General features: G+C 40.3%; 1 protein-coding gene across 4 annotated transcripts in view; it reads left to right on the forward strand.

Moving 5' to 3' along the window:
• The window catches only part of brsk2a (BR serine/threonine kinase 2a), a 197,972-nt gene that overhangs the window by 99,487 nt on the left and 77,745 nt on the right, over positions 1 to 20,740 (forward strand). For all 4 annotated transcript variants that reach the window (XM_086027417.1, XM_086027415.1, XM_086027414.1 and 1 more), the window contains one exon: positions 15,404 to 15,498. In XM_086027417.1, the coding sequence (XP_085883543.1) occupies positions 15,493 to 15,498 (6 nt within the window). In that variant the 5' untranslated portion in view covers positions 15,404 to 15,492. The remainder of the gene's footprint in view (positions 1 to 15,403; positions 15,499 to 20,740) is intronic.

Here is a 20,740-nt window from a genome sequence, read left to right on the forward strand (position 1 = left end):
AATAAGAAATTGTCGCTATGGAGTACACAGTATTAACAACACATGAGAGGCAGACATCCTTTGTTGCAAGGTGTTCCTCTCACTCATTCTGGCATAAAGTCATAGCCGAGGCACCAGCCCTTAGTTAGCCCTTGATTTGACTCCTTTCTCCCTTGAGGAACTCTCACATATGAGTACAAATTGAACATGCACACACACACACGCACACACACCCCCACAGACACACACGTGAACAACTCGTAGCCTTGTATCTATGGCTGTCCTTCCTTTCTCTGCATATACTGTAAAGGAACGTGTGTGTATGTCCACGTGCGTATGCATGTGTTTGTCCCATCAGCTGCGGTCTCTGCAGTGCGCCTGGTGTGGCTAATTAAAAGATGCCGGCTTGTATTATTCATGAGGCTGTAATTATACATTCCTTTTGCCGATCCCCAGTCAGTGGCATTAAAAATAGATCTGAGTGCCTCGTCCTCCTCTGCCTGGCTTTCTCTCTGTGTTTTGACTCCGTCTCCCCTGTATCGTTGTTTATCTACAGTTACCAGTGCGTCGCCCTCTCCTCGCACCGGCCACATGGTCATGCAATACCTCTCGGCCCTCTCATCTCTCCATTATCTGCCGTCCTGTTTGCTCTGATTTTCCCGTTTTGGGATTTTCACAGTACATCCCTCTGACAGTGTCACTGCCGCTCGACTCTGGTCTGAGCCTCCTATCACTTCAGGCCGGAAGTCAGAGAGGAATATTTTGAATTTGCTACGACATCTAGGCAATGAGATTTCAAAGAGAAGCGATATCGCTGACTATGATCAAGTTAATGGGGGAGATTGCATCCTCAAAAGAGACAGGCAGTATTTCAAACACTTGACCTAAAAATTGGAGACGCACTTACTCATTTCATTGAATATATGTTCACCATGATCTACGATTGAGCGGCAATCAGTCCAGGGTGTATCCGGCTTCTCGCCCAAGGTCAGTTGGGATACGCTCCAGCTCAACCACGACCCTAATGAGGATAAGCAGTATGGGAAATGGATGGATATAGAGTGTACATTTTGTATTTGCAGCTGTAGTAGGCGAATAGCCACTTGGAGCTCACAATGTCTTTTGCTCACTTTATTTCCATTTCAGAATTATATTGCCACCGAGCAAGGATATAAAGACATACCATCAAACCAACATAAAAGTCTGTGATAAATGATGTCTCTTCACCATCCATCCATCAATCCATCCATCAATTATCTACGATAAATAGATATAATTGATATCATAACTATAGTTTATATTACTTTTAGTAATTCATTAATAGTGTTGTGGTTTACGTGACTGACTTTGGTGCAGGTAGTGTGGATTAAGTTCCCACTCAGTGACGGTGTGAATGGTTGTCTGTCTCTGTATGTGTCCTGCAATGAATTGCGACCAATCCAGGGCATAGTCTGCCTTTTGCCTGAAGTGATCTGAGATTGGCTCCAGCTTCTCGCAAAAATATACATGAACAAACAAGTAGTATGGAAAATGGATGACTGTATGAAGTTTTCAATGAAATTTTACATTCACAAGGGAAGACACCACTGTGATGTTAGGTTTTATCATATTGGTGTTGAGCACTTTGGACTCTCATCAGTATATACATGGTACACAGCTCTTCACTTTTCTAGCTGTGCGTATTCTTCACCAGGTACGTACTCTGAGTGGGGCGACACTAAAATGTAGGCGTTCCTTGTGAAATCTGGCCCTCTGTGCATACTGCACGCATTCTCCTTTGGTTTAAGCACTTTTCCTCTTCTGCACTCCAAAGGTTGTAGTAAGTCTAGCGCCCTGTGAAGGTGAAACATCTGATTACAAGTTTTGATTCAGTTAACTGCCTGGCGATGGCCCAGCGACGACTGACTGATGATGATGGTGCGTTACACACCTGGCCCATAATTCTCACCATGCTCACCATGTGCTCACGGCCGACCGTCAACATATTATATCATATTAACTGGCAAAATAATTACGCGCTAAGGGAATTTTTTCACCTCTGCAAATTGCAACGCTTTTATTTTTCAATCTTGCTGCTCTGAGATTTTTGTAAGCCTTTTTTTCTTTTATATATTTTAGAAACGCACTTTTATTACTTTACTTTTAAAAAATAGTTTTAAAATTTTCTGTTAATGTGTTTAAATGTTGTCAACGTACATTCTGGTAATTTTTTCTCTGCTTTGCTTTTGAATGTTGTTAACTATTGTTTGTAAATGCTTGTAAGTGTTGTGTCTTTCCTTGTGTGAAGCACATTGAGTTGCCTTGTGTATGAAATGTGCTATATAATTAAAACTGCCTTGCCTTGCCACAAGGGCTCATTATTACAACAACTACAGTCATTGTAATGATGCAATGTTTATTTTTTTACGTTAAAGTGACACACCACCTCAGGGGTGCAAAGAAGGTTGCAGGGCACAGCTGATCTAAAGAACTGCAGGCACACACCCTTTTTTTACTGATAGACATCCAAACAAGTATTCAGTCATAAGCACAGTATTCCGAGTAAATTACTTTTATTGAATATATTTCATAGAAAATAAAAAAAAACATGCTCTCCTTCCAAGTGTAGTGTGTTTGACAAAGCAGTGCGCACGGTTCAATGGCGACGACACACCAGCTATGGAAGGTAGTTTCATATTTGAACTGTACTTTATTTTCCAAATGGATTTCTCTGACATTCACAAGTCTCAGTAAAACTCCATCCTCCCTGATTTATAGGCAGCTTCCAGGTTATGCATGGTGGGTGTGTCAGAGGTCTGGAAGGGAGAATGCACATAGATGAAAAGTGCGCAAGCCCAAAAGTGCACCCAAAAAATAAATAAATGAATTAATTAATTAATAAAGACACACAAACATGACATTATGGCCCTTTATGACTAGGTTCTCTGACTTTAAGTGGCATTACACTTCACCTTTCCTATTCGGACGTTTCCTGAAACGCAGCATTAGCAACCATTCAAAATGGCCAAAGTTAGAGTGCCTTTCTTTTTCTCCCTATATTTATTTGGGATATTGGCTAGTTGTCTTAAAAAAGTGAAATCTGGTTTAATGTGCTGATTGCTAACCTGGGACAGACCTACCGGTATTTATTGGCATGTTGACTAGTGTTTAACTTTTTGTCATTTTGGCTTTCCTGGTCAGCCATGAGACATAACTGCGGTTTGTATTTAGCAAAAATTGCATTCAAGAAATTTTTCCCCTTATAAAAGAATGCTATTTTGTGCTGTGCAGCCATGCATTCACTTACTGGGTCACCCCCGGCAATATTTTCTTTACTCCAAGACTTCCATGCACACGGTAAGCTTTTTAAGGAAGTGTTTGCCCATGTATTTGCATGTTGGTGAGATAAATGTAGACAGGGATAGGGAGATTCTGAGATCTGCCAATCAAAGAGCTTGTAAGATTAGTGTATCATTCATTCACAGTCCCTTGGCAATAGAGTTCATCATTTTCTTCTTGTTTTTGAAAAAAAAAAACAAAAAAAAGACAGATATCGTGAGAACGCATAGTGGCTTCATCTTTTACCACATTTTCTTGTGTTTCAATTATGTTTTGTAAATACAATTTGGCATTCCTGTGTTCATACTCTTCTAAAAGCTGAGTTCAAGAATTCAATCTGTAGGTGTACTTTAATTGCCATGAAAAATGGCAGAAAAAAAACATTATTATTTGTCAGGAGTCCTCTTTTACTAATGTTTTATTTTAAGCAGGCCAAGTAAACAGTTTCTGTATGCATGCGTCAGTGTGCCTCCAGCACTCTAGGGCCAAGTTGCTCTTCCTGCTTTTGAAGCTTTTTTGTTGGTCTGGGCTGCTGTTGCTCCTGATGTTTTTGCTTCGCCTGGTAGGCTTCAGAGCTTTACATGGAGACTAACAGGGTAGGCTATCATCATGCTTGGCTGCACATAGGAAAGGGGAGAGAGTTAAATGGAACCTCTAGCGCTTTTTAGAAATTAGAATTTAGAATGTACTCAAGAGCAGAGCTCCTTTTGCTTTGAACTTTTTTTTTTAGTTGTTTCTTGCCATTGTATCAAATAAACTGTCAAATCGTAGAAGAGTGTACTTATTGGAATAACTGTTGATGAGAAACAAGTAAAAAGGCCCAAGGACACACAAGACAGGAAAAAACATGACCCACAATCTAAATGGATGAACGAAGCAGTGAGTTAATCAAACAAGAGATACATCATATCAGTCACAAACAAACACCATAACAACAGCATCGTACTTAAGATTTTGCTTGCAACAATACAATCCCAGTCTCTCAGGCTGTCTTTATATAGTATATATTTGAAGCATTCAGAATCAGAAGGTTTTAAACAGAGATGGGAACATTCTTCTAACAAATTTTATCCAAATAAGGCAGAATTTATGATCATAGAGCATGAGCACCTGCCAAACAAACTTCCAGTTGAATGAACTGCCACAGGCACCGATTAATCCTGTTTGCATACACATTGGTGCCTACGCCAGTAAAGTTACCTGAACCAGAAGTCAGGATCCCTACATCGTACAGTCCCATCTGATATGAGGCAATTGAACTATTTAGCAAACCGACACAAACATCTCATCATTAGACCACAATGCAAGTGCATCTTGCACCGACAAATGACATCATTACATCTTTACATACAATAAGTACTTGGTTTCATCACCGCTGCATGAATGGAAATGCTCATTAAACCTGTTCTGAAATGGAATGGACTGATAGAAATGGATGGATGAAGGAAATGGTGAAGGACGGTGTGTTTCTTATGAAATTACTGAAAACAATTTAAAACATTGAAATACTTTGCAGTAGGGTAACTTACTGTTTGATTGGTAATTGGTGTCATGTACAATATGGACAGTGGAGCTGGCAGGCACACAGGGATGTTGTGGTTAATGATTGGTCTTAACTCCTGTCCTTTGGCCTGAAGCATGGGATTCCCACGCCCTACTCTGAGGGCTTTCCATCCGGTCAGAAAAAACTGAAGTAATAAGCCCAGTTTGCGCAATTTGTTTCCTTTCAAACTCTGATCCCAGGGCAGAGCTGTAGACCTCACGTCAAGTATTTGGGGTTAGAGCGTAGCAGTAAAAAAACAGCTCACAGATCTGTGTCTAAGGGCATTGAGCTTCTCTGAGCCAGCGCCTCTTGGGGAGAGAAAGCTAAGCCATCATAAGCTACTACCATCTGCCAGCATTGGCTTAGGGCTTCTCAAAGATCAGGATTCAAAGCAGCAGAGGTGCACAAGTGGAGCTTTTTCATTTGTCCTGCTCCTCTAGGTTGCAGTTACTTTCAGATGAAAATTAAGCTGTCCAATAATGATCCTAAAAAGCACATTAATAATTTTGTGGTGACTGCCTATATACAAGTTGTGTGCATGTGTTTGTTTGTGAAGCTCATAATGAACATCTCACAGTTTAGACATGTAAAATGATTTTGCCATTGTCCTGCTGTGCATAACCTCTTCATGTAAATCAGTGGCTACGTTTACATGGACATATTTGTTCTGATTAAATTCCTGATTGGAATAAAAGTGCTTCATGTAGACACGCCATTTGGAATATTCTGACACGGTCTAGCCCATTCCGATCAAGATTTTATTACGAACGTTAGGGTGGTTTATGTCAATTGTTAATCCGATCGGCGCGCATGAAAACACTTATTTCGATATTTTGGAACAAACCTTGTTTACCGCGCATGTCTGTGACGTCAGAATACACGTTTCTGTTAAGTTAGTAGAAACTGAGCGAGCACAAAGACATGGAGGGCGCGAGGCTGAACTGGTGCATTTGCAGCTCCAGGAGGAAGTGTTAACTCGACGTAACAGCGCAAATGGGAAAAATATGCGAAATAACACCAACGTTTAAAGTAGAAAGGGATGGAGCGATATTTTGTTGACACATAAGTCGTTACGGCTTCTTCTACTACTACTCCTTCCGGTATATTTGGTCAATCTGTGCATGTCAAAATAATTAGTTCCAATTGAAAGTGTGAGGCATGAACACACAAATCCTAAACAGATCAATATTTTTAGTGTCCACGAAAACTGTGCAACCGATCATGATTTTAATTCGAACTCTGACCGGATTAAAGAAATGTTATCCCTGTAAACGTAGCCATTGGCTGGACTCGTCCACTCCTCTGTGGATGTTCAACAACAAATCGACCGTTCCATTTCATTTATCTATTTATTCACTTATTTATTTATTTATTTATTTATTCACTAAAGCTGCAAAGAAAAAAGCTTTCATAAATTCACACAATGATTAAGAAACTTTTATCTCCTGGACTTGGGCTTTCCCTCCTCTTCTGTATTTAGCAGGAAAAAACAGAACCAACACAACTCCCACAGCAATCTAACAGATTGAAATTATTACCGGTATATTGTTACCAGAAAAGCCTTGCCCAATTTTTGTCTCAGTTCACAAGTATGTCATTAGAATGTAAATTAGCTTGAAGAAGCATTTTCCTGATAAAAGTTCAGCAGTGCAAGAATTGAATGAGACTCAGCAGCCTTTTCTTCCTTAGCTGTAAAGTTAGATGTTGCACAGTTGTGTTGCTCAGTGAGCTGTGGATCCAAGATCTCCTCCTCCCTTACTCCAATAGCCCCTCCACACACACACCATTCATCATAGAGGCGCACAGAAAGGAAGGCGTGCAGTGCTGGGATGAGGATGAGGGTCAGTCGATGGTGGCCTCTTCAGCCCACAAGTCCCAGGCTGGTGCCATTATTCTGACTTTGTGCATGAAGCCAAGGGCTTTTGATTCTATTGATTTGGGAGGAGGGTGAAGGAGGGGAGAGATTGATGCACTTGCTGATTCAGTGGAGTTGCAAACCCAGGTCAGCCTCTCTGTGTATTGTTCCTATGGTTGTAAATAAAGCTATGGAAGCGTAGTGCGTGACAGTGCCTGTCTGTGTGCATGTTTGCCCCCGGCTGTGTTTATACCAAACTGAGACGTTCAAGCGCAACATGAATAAGTGGGTTTTTTTCCTCCCCAGAGAGAATTCAGACACCGCTATGCCAACACTTTAACAATACAAAGAAACCACTTAAACAACAGGGTGCACTCATATGCTTGTGCAAATATGCAAGTTTGATTCATGCATTTCTCAATGAATAGCAAAAGAAGCCAACAGCATAAGAACAAATTCAAGCGAAAATAACTGCGTATTCTCTGCCAGAAAGGTCCCAGCGACAGAGCACTCAGCAACAATCAGAAGTTGCAATGTACATAATATCAGTAGGATTAACCTTTTTAAACTACTTCAAGGTAATGGTTCATTTAGCTTTCATCTGCTGTCTTAAATCATTGGTAAATTTGTGTTTCAAAGACAGCTAGGATTCTAATTAGTGATGCACCGATTATTTTTTTTCGGCAGTTACTGAAACAAGTACATTGCACTGGCTAAACAGTGTGTAAACCTCGGTCTCTGTCGTGACTGGTAAGCATGGACTGGGACATCATAGGGCACTGCCTTGGAGCTCGGCGTAAGTTTAGACTTAGAAGAGAAAGTGATGGAATGGGGGGGCCAAAAGATCTGGCCGGGGGTAACGGTGCGCCACGCCACTGTGGCCGCCCATGGTGCACCTTGGTTAGCCACACATGCGGCAACGTACTGCTGAACTGATCCGACATGGGTGGCAGGGAAATTACCCGCCGCCATTGGCCTGGGACGAGAAGGCTGCCTGGTCGCCGAGGATTGCCCCTCTGGGGGCCGTGACAGTGTGGGCATCGGTTGGAACCAGAGGGCTTTTACTTTACTGTTTTAAAAATTTGTGCAGAAAATAATCTAGCTGAGGATATTGTTTTTTTTTATTTTTTTTTTAGGTTTTTAAGGTATTATAATTTCTTTCGGTGTTTCCATTTTCAGCGTCTGTTTCTTAATTTTTGGTTTTCGGTTTTGGCCAAGAATTGTTGGTTTCGGTACATCGCTACTTCTGATTCTACTATTTGTGCTGGCTGTGATGTTTCCGAAAAAGCGAGTAGATGAAATTGAACATGCAGACACTCTGGTACCGAAGCTTTGTGTTTGGTTCATACAGTATTTACTTCAAACTTAAACAAACCACACCATAAGACATCATTTAAATGGAAAACAAACATCCAAACATCCATTATGCAATCCGCTTATCATGAAGTACAAACACTCCTTAAAGAGTGCACAGTGTGTATTCCATCCATCCTCTGCTTATCCGGGGTTGGGTCTTTGGGGCAGCAGACCAGACAGAGAAAGGCCAGATTTCCCTCTCCCTGGCCACTTTGTCCAGCTCCTCTGGGGGAATCCAGTGATGTTCCTACGGGCCTCCTTCCAAACATCTCACCAGGGAGGCGTCGGGGTGCATCCTCATCAGATGCCGGAGACAGCTCATCTGACTCTTGATGATGGATGACAGAGCTTCTCACCCTTTCTTTAAGAGAGAACACAGACACCCTGTGGGTGGGAAATCACTTCAACTGCTTGTGTCTATGATCTTCTTCTTTTTCTTGAGGTCACTAGCCACAACCCGTGACCATTGGTTGGGAGCGGTAAAGCAAGAGCTTTCCGTTTTGGCACAGCTCCTTCTTCACCATTACAGACAGATGCAGTATATGCATCACTGCTGATGCCGTAGACATCCTTGTTACGATCTTCACTGCATTCCATCAAGGCACCAAACCCGTCTCAGCTAATGGATGCTGTCATTGTTTGAGCACCCCATCACTCTGACATTTCTCCTTGAATACCTGCATGTGTGTGGTCTTCCTTATCAGCATATTGTACAATTAATATTGGCCTACATACTGTATTTTCCGGACTATAAGTCACTCCGGAGTCGCACCAACCATAAAATGCATAATAAAGTAGAAAAAAAACATATATGTCGCACTGTAGTATAAGTCGCATTTTTAAAGAAAGTTTATTTGATAAAATCCAACATCAAGAACAGACATGACATTTAAAATTTAGATAACGAACAATTTAAAATAAAAATAGAATAGAGACAACAGGCTGAACGGTATGCTTACGTTACATTGCACAACGCCCCCCTTCCACCACCCGGAAGCCAAGTTGCCTCCGTCGCGTAACGCTGATAAATGTGTCCATATAAATCAAAATAATAAAATTGTGCGCTAAGTACACATTTCCACTGAGCTATGATGGTAACATTTAGCTTACATTCACTATATGTGAATTTGGGGGGATTCACCGGAGCGTCTCATCCAAACAGTCACTTGAATCAAAGAGTGTGACCGGACACAGTGATAGGGAGCAATGTGGCTTCAGTTAGTACTCCAATCCATTCCACAGAATCAACAACTCGCTCAATCCCATACACGACGACGAAGAGGCGCGCATCTGCCGCTAGCCGCTAACGGCTAACAGACTCCACACGTCTCTCTTTAGGACCCCTTAGCTGTCCAACAATATGCCCGACATAAATCAACGTAAAGAAAGGACCCATTGGCTGCCCGAAAACATGTCTGGTGTAAAACACACAAGTAATACAGTAAACCAATGCCTGTATAAACAAAGGAGGAATTTACAAAAGGTATGTCAGAAAGACTGGTCGTAACCAAAGTTTAGTTCCGCCTTGGTGTGGAATCAATTGCTCTATACTACCCGCTCCAGCCAGTGTAAATTCTCTAAATTAATGTGGACAACACTACAAGGTAAAATAACTTTAAACTCACCAAAACAGTCGTAGATCGATTAAATAAGTCTTTTATTCATCGCCGACCATGTAGAATGTCTCCAAGTCTCCAAAAGTATTTATGTATTCGGTCGTAATTATTTCTTTGTTGTAGTCCGTTTGTGTAAGACCACAGGCAAAGCAAGTAGATGTATTGATAGTCAAATTGCCTTTTATCATACTAGGCTCTAGCACTCCCCGCGACCCTTGTGAGGATAAGTGGTATAGATAATGGATGGATGGATGGGTATTTTAATTACTTATTTAACAAAATAAGTTTGTTTAAATTATCCATGCATTTTGATAGCGTTAAGGATTTATCTTTATTTTTCTTTATGTGAAATGATATTACAGGTCTGCCCAGCTCTGCACTACAGGTATATTCTGCCCGTTGTAAAGTCAATATGTAATGCAGGTTTATATGCAGCCTCGGAACACCCTCCTGTGGTTGTTTGGTGTATTGTTTGCTGACCTTGAAAAGAAAAGGGATACAATAGAATAATGTGTTAATAATTTCACACATAAGTCGCTCCGGAGTATACGTCGCACCCCCGGACAAACTATTAAAAAAAACAAAAAAAAACGCGACTTATAGTCTGGAAAATACGGCATATAAAATTGCTGCCGACGGATTTAAATGTGTAATACATAAATGAAATTACATTGACACGAATATCCAGCCAGAACCCCCTTGACCTCGTACACCAGTTCACATCCCTCTTGCCCCAGAGTTTGCAGTTAAGGTTCAGGGTTCAGACTGCCTATGTTACCGCCTTTGCCCAACACTCAGCTCCCACTGCCATTCCCAAAGGTGGTGAGCCCATGGGAAGAGATGACCCACGTTGTCTCTTATTGAATGAGAGCAGAATCACTTGATGGTGGTTTGACTAATCAAATAATTACAACTACATGTAACCGTGTAGTATGTCATGGTTGATCCAGTCAAAGAGTTAATGATTTTCACAACATGGATGTCCAATGGGATGAATTTGTCATGTCCTTGAAAAACATGCATTTATAATGTATTTTCTGGACTGCACCTTTATAAAAGCCGAATCCACTCTATTCAAAAAAATAATAATAATGAAACAAGCGATATATAAGTTGCGCCGGGTTATAAGCCGTACCTATCTGTGTTGAAAAATTAGATATTTACTGCATTTACAGAACGACTTAGAACTGAAAATTTGCATGTATGTACCTGAACAGATTCTTTCCTAACTGCCTTTTAACACAGCAGCAACTTTGCTGATTAAAATGAACAGAACCAAGACAAAATAATCAGTACTTATCTTCATTGCACTTCCCGCTGCCGCCTCCAATGTCTCAGCATGGATTATTTGATGCTAAGATTGCATGCAGCAGCACAGTTTCCTTCCTTGATAGCAAGATCGATGGCCTTCAACTTAAAACTTGCATCATACGAACCTCTTCCCGTCGGTTACAGGGGCGAGGATTTGAAAATAATTAACTGTAATTTGCCATCCATCTTCTATCAGATAAAGAAAAAGTAGCGTATTCTTCTTTGCGTAGATTTTCTTTCTTAGTTTTGATTCTAATTCCGGTTAGAGCGTCCCTAGTGGTGGAAGAAAAATCCACAGAATAGCCGCACCTTTATACTGTATAAGCCACATGGTTTAAAACAAAAAAAAAGTTGCAGTTTATAGTCCGGAAAATACGATAGTTTTTAAATTTAATGTGAAAATGTTGCCTACTTATTTAAAGGAGTTTATTTGAATATACTAACAGGATCTTTTTGAAATCAGAGTGGATTTTCTGTGCAGACGTTTCTCACAAAAGGAAACATTAGATTTTAGAAGATGGATAGTCAGGCAATAATCTTGTTTGCTCCATGAATTTTCGGGAAGACATTTTGTCTTTAATGATTTTATCGTGACTCACATGAGCTTCTTTGGCACCCATTAGCATATGATCATCATCACAGGGCTAATGGTTTTGACTGCTGTTCCACGTCTTGATCAAGTGCCTTCTGCTCTCACCCGAATCTTCAAAGTTTTTATAAGATCCTCATCCTGAACTCTTCTCTCTCTTTCTCCTCCTCAAGCAGCTTCATCTCCAGCCTTGTGAACCCTTGACAAAAAGCCAGAGCCTCATTATTAGACAATGCTCGCCATTATTCCTCAGTGAATGCACTTTCTCAGACAATCAATATCTTCAAGCCTTTCACCTTTGTCTACCAGAGAATCTTTTGGATATACTTAATATTTTCTCCTACGTACACTTGTCCCTATGTCATTTTTCTTGTTCAAGCTTCAGTGAATTCAACGACCACCTTGAAACTCGTTGCCTATCAGGTTATTCAGCTTTGTAAATGGCTGACAAGATTGAGCCACAAGAAACAGCAGTAACAGGAAATCAAAACAATGCGATTGGCTGACGACTAGAACAGAGTGTAGCCTGCCTCCCACCTCCCAAATTCTGCTAGGATAGGCTCAGGCTGACCTGCGACCTGAATGAGGACCAGCGCTATAGAAAATTTGTGGATTGAGTAAACAATTATTTTCAAATCATGAGATGCTAGGTCCAAATCCCAAAATTCCAAAACCTTTAAAATATAATGTCACTGCCTGTAGGCGCCGTAATTGAGTGTTATGTCATGTGGTGTTTTAATTGCTATGGTAACGGGCTGGTGCTTGGGTCACATCTCGTAAGTGGTGAATGCCGGGTCATTTAAATAGCCGTGCTTACCAGCTGCATGGTAGAGAGACAGGCTGGGTAGCCGTATTTTTTGTTGACCGCTTCGCTTCGCTTTGCTATACGCTTCACTACTTCACTACGCTACAGTTTCATTTTGCCGTATTGTGCTACCATCAAACCATCCAAAGTGTATCTGTGAAAGCCACTGTTTTATTAAAACCGATCAAAGCGCATTTAAGACTCAAGTGTTTCAAGCCACCGTAACAGCAGCGCCTCAGACAAGTACCCAACGCACCCTCATTCTCTCAGAAGCGACAAGGCTGCTTGGAGTCGTTACACTGCCATTTTCAGAAAAAATACCTCATAAGTTGCGCATAATTGCCAACTTGCATGAAGTCATAGGCTAACTTATTCAAGTGAGTTTAAAAGGATTGCGTCTGTATGTGTTCTGTGGTCGTATTGTCTTTTTGTTACAATTTTTCAACACAAATAGGAGAAAATAAATAAATATAAATGCAGCAGATTGACAGTCTAAGCAGTAAAACTCCAGCAGCATCATAAGCGTCATCACCCGTTACCAAAGTTAGGTCATGCTTCTACATTTTTAGGATCGGTTTTTTTTTTGTCTTTGCATTACTATCATCATCAACTTTTTAGGCTTGTGTAACAAATTAAAAACTTTAAAATTTGAGATACTCACGTGTGTCACAATTACCTTTGCCTAATTCTATGACATTATCATCAGTATGAGCGAGTTTTTATTTCTATTTACTATTAACAGTGATTTACTTCTAAGTCGAGTCACTAATGGTGGATTGGTTCTATTGCCTGCCTTCTGTGCAGTTCCACTCAGTGACATTATCATAAATATGCTAGTGATTGCTTTTCTGTCTCTATGCCTGTGATTGACAGGCCACCAGACCAGGGTGTAGTCTGCCCCTGAATAGATGGACAGTAACTTTCTCATTCTTACATGACTGGATGACTGTAAACAATTCTGTATTTGACTGGAAAAGTCATCTGTAAAGTTGATTCTCAACAGAAAAATGAATGGATTGTTGAATGGCTGTTCATGGATTCTTGATTCAGACAAATGCACACTCATAATATGGCTACAATGTATTTACTTATCCATACTTGTTCTCCACTTTGCCATTGTTTGATGGCGTAACTAAGAACATCAGGAGACATTTATTAAGGTAGAGCGGACAGCCTTGAATTTTCATTGTGCAGTGAATCACAGGATTTAGTAGTACGGTAGTTTGCAATGCCATGTCAATAGTGGTAACAGTGTGGAATTGCTTTGGAACACCTGCTGAGAACAATTCACGTCTTCTCAAGTGAAGCCTTTTTTCTGTGTTGCATAATCCTTGAAGTGTTTTCATCACCTATTCTTCTATTTTTGTCTTTCTTTTCATAAATGTACGCATTCCAGATTTGTGATAGACTCTTTGGCTGGTTCTGTGTGTGCCCTTTGACTCTAAAGTTACTTGTGTTGTAGCTAACCCAGCACAACTGCATTGCAGCTATAGCACATTGTAGCAATCAATAACACAAATGGCCCACTCTCTTACTGTTTTTATGATTCAAATAAACCCCGGAGAGCAATTCAAGGAAGTGTCACTACACTTATATAGTCAATAACAGCATTATGGACTTAAAGTCACAAGCCATTTTACATCAGTGTGGTCAGTAAACAGTTTCTTCACAGTTCACTGATCATGATACATCACATTTAATTCAGCATACACAGGCCCATCAAAATCTCAGCAGACTCCCATAGTACAGGTACTTTGTTTTTATTGCCTGGACACCCACTGCCATGTCCAGTGGCCTTTCATTTGGTAAGAGGGCCTTCAGTTGGGATTTATCTGACTTAATTCACATTGCAAACATATAAACCCATCAACATTATGACCACATGATATTTGAGTTTGCATATTTTCTAAATTTCTGTTTCCTTCTGTCAAGATGGGGTGCTGTGTGTACATTAATGAGAAATAAAATGAACCTTTTGGATTTTGCGAAATGGCTGCAATGACACAGAAAATGAAACATTTCAAGGGGTCTGAATACTTTCCGTACCCACTGTAACTTTGCCACATACAGCATCTGGAGCAGTTAAGAATCTATGTATATATTTCTAATAACATGATGGAAACATAATAAAATAAATCTCAGTCACAACAAGTGCTGATTTTTAAATGCATACATATTTGCAGATCTCTCCAGACGGGTTTTGCGAGTTGAAGTTGGCTGTAACAATTTTTGTTCTGACAATCCATTAGAAGATGGTAAAATGCTGATGTCACTGAGGGTCATCTTGAAGGCCTTGTCAGGATGTATATGCAAAGTGGTTGCATATACCTTTTGCTAATCACGTTTAAGTTAGTGCTTGACATACTGTAGGTTGACACGACAGCACATACTGACGCTGAAATATGACATACATGTACACAGACTGGAAGCAGTGCAGCCAAAAGAAATGCAATGCCATGAGGATAATCGACCTTTGGCAACAAATTGATACAATTTCATGAGGAAAAAATATAATGGCGGTTGTATGCAGGTTAGGGCTGCACAATATATCAAAAAAATATGGATATTGCGACAGTGGCCCATGCAATATGCATATTGCAAAGACATGCAATAAGTTCCTTATGGAATTGTAAGCTTTTGTCTGAATTTGACCAGTCAGACGCAAACTGAAATGTCCATCGCCATTCAATAGTTGATCATAATCTATAACAATTAAGTAGCTACTACAATTAGCTAATAGATTGAGCTCATTTTTGTTGCATGAATAAAATTCAATTCTTCTTTAGGTGCATGTTAAATATTGCAATAATATCGATATTGCTATATTCAACAATATCGCATATGGCGTGTTTTTCCAATATCGTGCGGCCCTAATCCCGGTCATTTTTTCTGCTAGAGTGTAGACCAGCAGAGTAAGTCTTGCTGGCCCTAACGGCTCACCTCTAGACCAGTCTTTATGTTCAATGCAACCATTCAACATTTGCAGAGTTCAAACTGTTTTACTCATTGAGGTGTTTGATTTGTTTTGTAGGATTGGTCAAGCTTGGAGTTCACTGTGTAACATGCCAGAAAGTCGCCATAAAGATCGTCAATCGTGAGAAACTCAGCGAGTCAGTACTAATGAAGGTAAGTCGCAGACGTTCTTTATTAACGTTCAGTCTGCTGTGTTCGACTCCGTGAATGTCAACATGTTTGGTTTGCGTGTGGCTATGGAAACATTGTGATACAACATGGAGGGAAGAGAGGCAGGATCGCCGGTCTCAATTTATGCATAAGCAAGCATAGTTTATTTGTTTTCCAAAGTAGCTCTATCCTGACTTATAGCTCTCTTAACCTTTGAGAGTAGATTTTATTTTACTGAGTTTTCTTGGTAGTTTGCACATCCTGCGAAACTTGTCATAGCTTGAAGCGCGTAGTTAAGGTTCCTAGTTGCTTCTAAAAATATTTATGTCAACTGCCAGACTGCGGAGATGATGTGGAGATCAGAAGGCTATGTCCTCTATTGCAGGACGCCTTGTTCTTCTCCTCTTTTGAGGATAGTTCTTTATGACTGGCTGCGTGTCGCTTGTCACTCTGCAGAATAAATTTGGGATGATCAGACGCCTCCATCATGCCTCCCCGATGGTTATGCAATCATGCCCTTCTCAATACTGAGACAATGTGCAAACCTGCTGCTTGTGAGCAGGCACGACAGGCAAGTCCTTGGAGCTCGAGGCTAAAACAACGTGTGAAAGTGTGGCAAAAACACTCTCCCCAGACAACCAATGGTTATGTTACAACAACTCAGGCTGAACCTCCCGAAAAGGCCCGATGATGATTTCATCAAGTTTCAGAGAGAAAGAATTGAAAGGAATATCTGCAAAACAGGCAGCTTGGTAATTTAAATATGACATAGTGGGTTTGTGTTTTTCAATTATGTGTTTACTGTGATCTCATCACAACTTGATAGCCATGATGATAGTCCTATAAGAACTTTAGGGTTTGTTTATAGAGGTCATTAGTGAGTTTATTGGGCTTTGTGGGGAATAATGTGATGATGTGTATTGTTTTTAAAATTTTACTGTAGAGTTGAAGTGTGTAAAGAGCTTTGTGGTCCCACTCATAAGAAGCATTTGTTTTGTAGAGTATCTTGGGTTTTGATGGCGAAAAGAAAGTTGATGTTGTTTATTTGTCATTAGGCAGATGGTAATATAATGGTAATGAATGCTGGTTGATGGCCCTCCCTTGGGAAATATTGCTCGGGACTTCCCAAAACACACTAATGTACGTTAAATATTTCTGTAGCTCGACTTTAGACATTAGACTGCTTGAATGACTAATCCTGTTAAGATACTGCATATGAAGCTGTTATAGCATAGTAACATCTTGAAACTGGGATTTGTCATGTTTTTTTTTCTCACTGTTTTTATTCCAATGTAACATTGATGGCTATGGTCAGAGCTTTTACATATACAGTATTACAAGTTTTGCCTGCAAACTCTTTTTACTTGTCAGGTTTCCTGCTAAGCAGTCCAGTTGACTTGCTTTTCAAAATTGCCATGTTGCAAAATTTGCCCTTGTTTTGATGGGATACTTGGGGATGGAGAACAAGTTACTGCCACCACAAAATTGCCTTAAAAGGACACTCGCTGAGGCCACACTGTAATTGTTTGCTTAAGAGATTGAAAGGGTGCAGAGTTGCTTACACTACACATTCTGCAAATGGAAAATAAATTCCTTCATTTGCATCTTGTGAATCCTTCACTCTCTCAATGGAATGCCATCGCTGCTCTGATAGTGGTGTTTGATAAGCAGTCGCTATTAATAATCCTCTCAGTTCAACAAGGTGTTCCTAGTTCTCTCACTACGCTTACACTGAAGGCATCGTCTTTTACTTGTTGTTATAGTTAGTTTACAAAGGTCATGCAATATCTCCATACGGTGTACCGCGTAAAACGTTTTGTCATGCAGCACCAGAAGGGACTTTCAGTTACCGCCCTACTTAGACATTTTCATTTAATTGTTTTATATCTTTGATTTAGAAGTGTTCTTAAATACAAATATTTATTTTTATTTGGATTACATCGCTGCTGTAGAATCAGAGCACCTATGTTTGATTCTATTTGTGATCGATATTTTCACTGGAAAAATAAATAATGGCATACCAATTCCATGGCTCCATTGTTGTGGTAACAGGTTGAGGAACGTGTTTTTCAGTTCCAGAATGTCTTGGGTCCAAGTGCCGAAAAAAAGTGGTTAGATTAGTTCGGTGTGGAACAATGTGACACAGCACCATGACCTCAACCCTTTCAAACACCATTGGTTTGCAGAAAGTCTACCCAGAAGGGTGGTAAATGTTAAACAGCAAATCCCTGTTCCTTGTAGAAGATATACGTTCTAGACCCACCTGCAATAGGTGAAATTCCATGATGCCGAGAGACCGTACTAAGGATTGCTTTAGATTTCAGATGTAGTATTTTACAGTATCTTACTTTTACTTATAAAAATTGTAAAATACCGTTAAAGATCCATACGACATGTAAAATAACAGTTAATGCTTGGTTGTGAATAACACACTGTAATTGAACAATATAAAACAGTATTTTCTGTCAAGCGGTGGATATAGGCACCGCATTCCAGTCTCCACTGCTTGACAGAAAATGCATTCCACTTCTTTATTAATCGCCTTGCATTAAAATCAACCATGGGGACTATGGCGAATACAAGGCTAGACACAACGATGGGAACACCAGGTATTTATCAAAATTTACAATATTGCTCCATTTCCCCATCATTACCTCGAAATGGGCCGTTGGGATTACACTATGAGGTATGGATGGACATGAGTCCAAATTGACTTGCTAATCACTCCAGAATTTCAAAAACTGTGAGCAAATACTTTTTCAATTTATGGGATTTTATAGAAATTAAATGCAAAATATGGGGCGGCCCTTGGCTCAGGAGTTAGAGCGTGTCATCCATTAACCGAAGGTTCCGCTGTTCAAGTCCCGCTCTGTCCATGCATGTGTGTGTATTGTGTGTGTCAGGTGAGAAAAATGGTAACACATGGAAAATACACTGACAGGTTTCCGACCAGACCAAACCAATGCTTTTGCTGAAGCTGCACTTTGGAGGCAATTACTGAACTCAGCCATTGTCACTCTCCTCTCCTCTTCTGGCCTCTAGCGCGTCTGTGGACATGAATCTTTGCACACAACCTCTAAGAGGGAGCTCTGCTGTCTGTTGGGACGCAGCTCCACATAGTTTGCAGAATTTGAAAATCTCTGGTGCAAACTTTCATTGAAGTATGAGAGTTTTCGAACATAAAGTGTGTTGATGGGCATGGCACGCAATTATGATGTCATGTTCCATTTAAAGATATAAAACACAACTTCTTTAATCTAGAAACAACTTTTTTTTCTGCGTTTATGCGTTGCTCACTGCCTACCAGAAGGTGAGCGCGATCAGGTCACATTTTCAGATGTCATGTTTTCTGTCTTCCCCTTGCCCCCATGCCCTCCGCCTGACTGCTCTTGGAAATTGGCAGTCCATACACAGGACGAGACAAGTTGAATACATTTTTTCAATCTTTTGAGTTGTGGCTGCACACAATTTATTGTCTAACTAATATTGAACTGCATCACTTATAGTATATTAGTGGTACATTCACCTGACTTTGGTGCAGGCATAGCTGTAGCAAAGCAGGATTGCATTCCAGTCTGAACTTTTTCTACAGAAATTGAGCTTTGACAAGAAGAACGAAGAAAGAATGCACACAAGTGCAGGTTTGATGAATCTTCCTTTTTCTTCAAGAATAAACCGTTTTTTGATACTGATGGGCAAATGTTTAAAGACATACTCCTAGTGCATATGATTTGTTTAAGTGTGCCATAGGGGTTGACTGAGAAAGGAATCAAAAATGTTTTAGGGACAAAATGGACATTGGTGAGGTCTTGGTACTCACCCCATCCCATTCTTGAATCTCACTGACTGTGAGTGTTTGTTACTTTATTTTTGCCTCTCTTGTTGCGTTAAAGTTATTTAGTCGAGTTCATGCTACTGAATCATCATATTATCACACACCTCATCACATTGACCATATAAGATGCAAACTACTTGAGCATTGATTTCCAATTTAGAACTGTTTACTAAAAATGTTTCTATTATTCAAAGATGTACTTACGGATTTACCAATTTACCCCCGAAAAAAATCTGTTTCCCCCGGCTGCTGGAGACATCATACCCCACTTCTTCCCTTTTATATCGTCTTCGATTACTGAAGTTCACCATGGTCACTTCTTTGCAAAACTTTGTTGATATAATGAATGCACCCATTTCGGCGGATCATTAATCGCTTACAATACGTGTTAAATTGTAGCGAATAATGCACTGAAAACCACACTGACAAATACTGCCACTCTTCTCTTCTACTAGCTTCCAAGAATAACAGAAACGCATATACTGTACTTACGTCACAAACATGCAATAAAGACAGTTTGTTCCGCAATTTGAGAATACGTGTTTTTGTGCGCGCCAGTCAGATTATCAATCAGCATAAACCACCACTCTCGTTTGGAATAAAATCTTAATCGGAATGGGTTTGATCGGTTCAGAATATTCCAAACGTGAAGCATTTTTATTCCGATAAGGCTTTTAATACGAATAAATGTGTCCATGTAAACGTAGCCAGTGATTACTTTGAAGAGATTTCTTTCTCTCATGCTGTCTGCCCTAGGTCTTATAAGTCACGTGTATTGTGTTTCCCAAAAATATATATATTTTATTCTTGCCCCTGTGTGAATATTTTTACGCCATCACGGACTGGCTGCCACAATGTTACAAATCAGAATTGACGAACCTCCAATAATACTGATTGTTATACTGATTACGATTGTGTGGAGAAAATAGAGACTAGAATCCCATTCCTGTTAACTACACTCTGACAAGCTTTACCAATGAAATCAGAGGCTTCTCTGTATCATTACAAGGAATAGATCTGTGACTTTAATCCACCCTTTAGTTTCAGGGCAGGTTAAATTGTTGCAAGCCACAAGCTCTAACATCTAGCTGGGAGCCCAGAATATCTTTAGAGTGCAGCAGTGTGTGTTTGCTGTTGATATTTTCCTCATATCTACCTCTGAGGTAGCAAGCTGGTAGCGACTGATGCTGCCACTGCTGTTGTGATAGGAACTACTAATTAGCCCAAGTGACTCGCTCTGGTCCTCAAGCTGTACAACTTCAAAGTCCCTCTGCGGTACCGAATCAGGATAGCAAAAGGAGGAGAGGTTGGGGGGGAATTGAGCGAAGGATGGTGCTACAGACTGAGGAGGAGTTTGAAAGGGATATCTCAAGCAGATGGTGGCGGTTGCTGTGCACTTGAGCCCAGTCA

Source organism: Filicampus tigris, chromosome 4 (genome assembly GCF_054856515.1).
Source record: "Filicampus tigris isolate MCC_2025a chromosome 4, RoL_Ftig_1.0, whole genome shotgun sequence".
NCBI classification, from domain to species: domain Eukaryota; kingdom Metazoa; phylum Chordata; class Actinopteri; order Syngnathiformes; family Syngnathidae; genus Filicampus; species Filicampus tigris.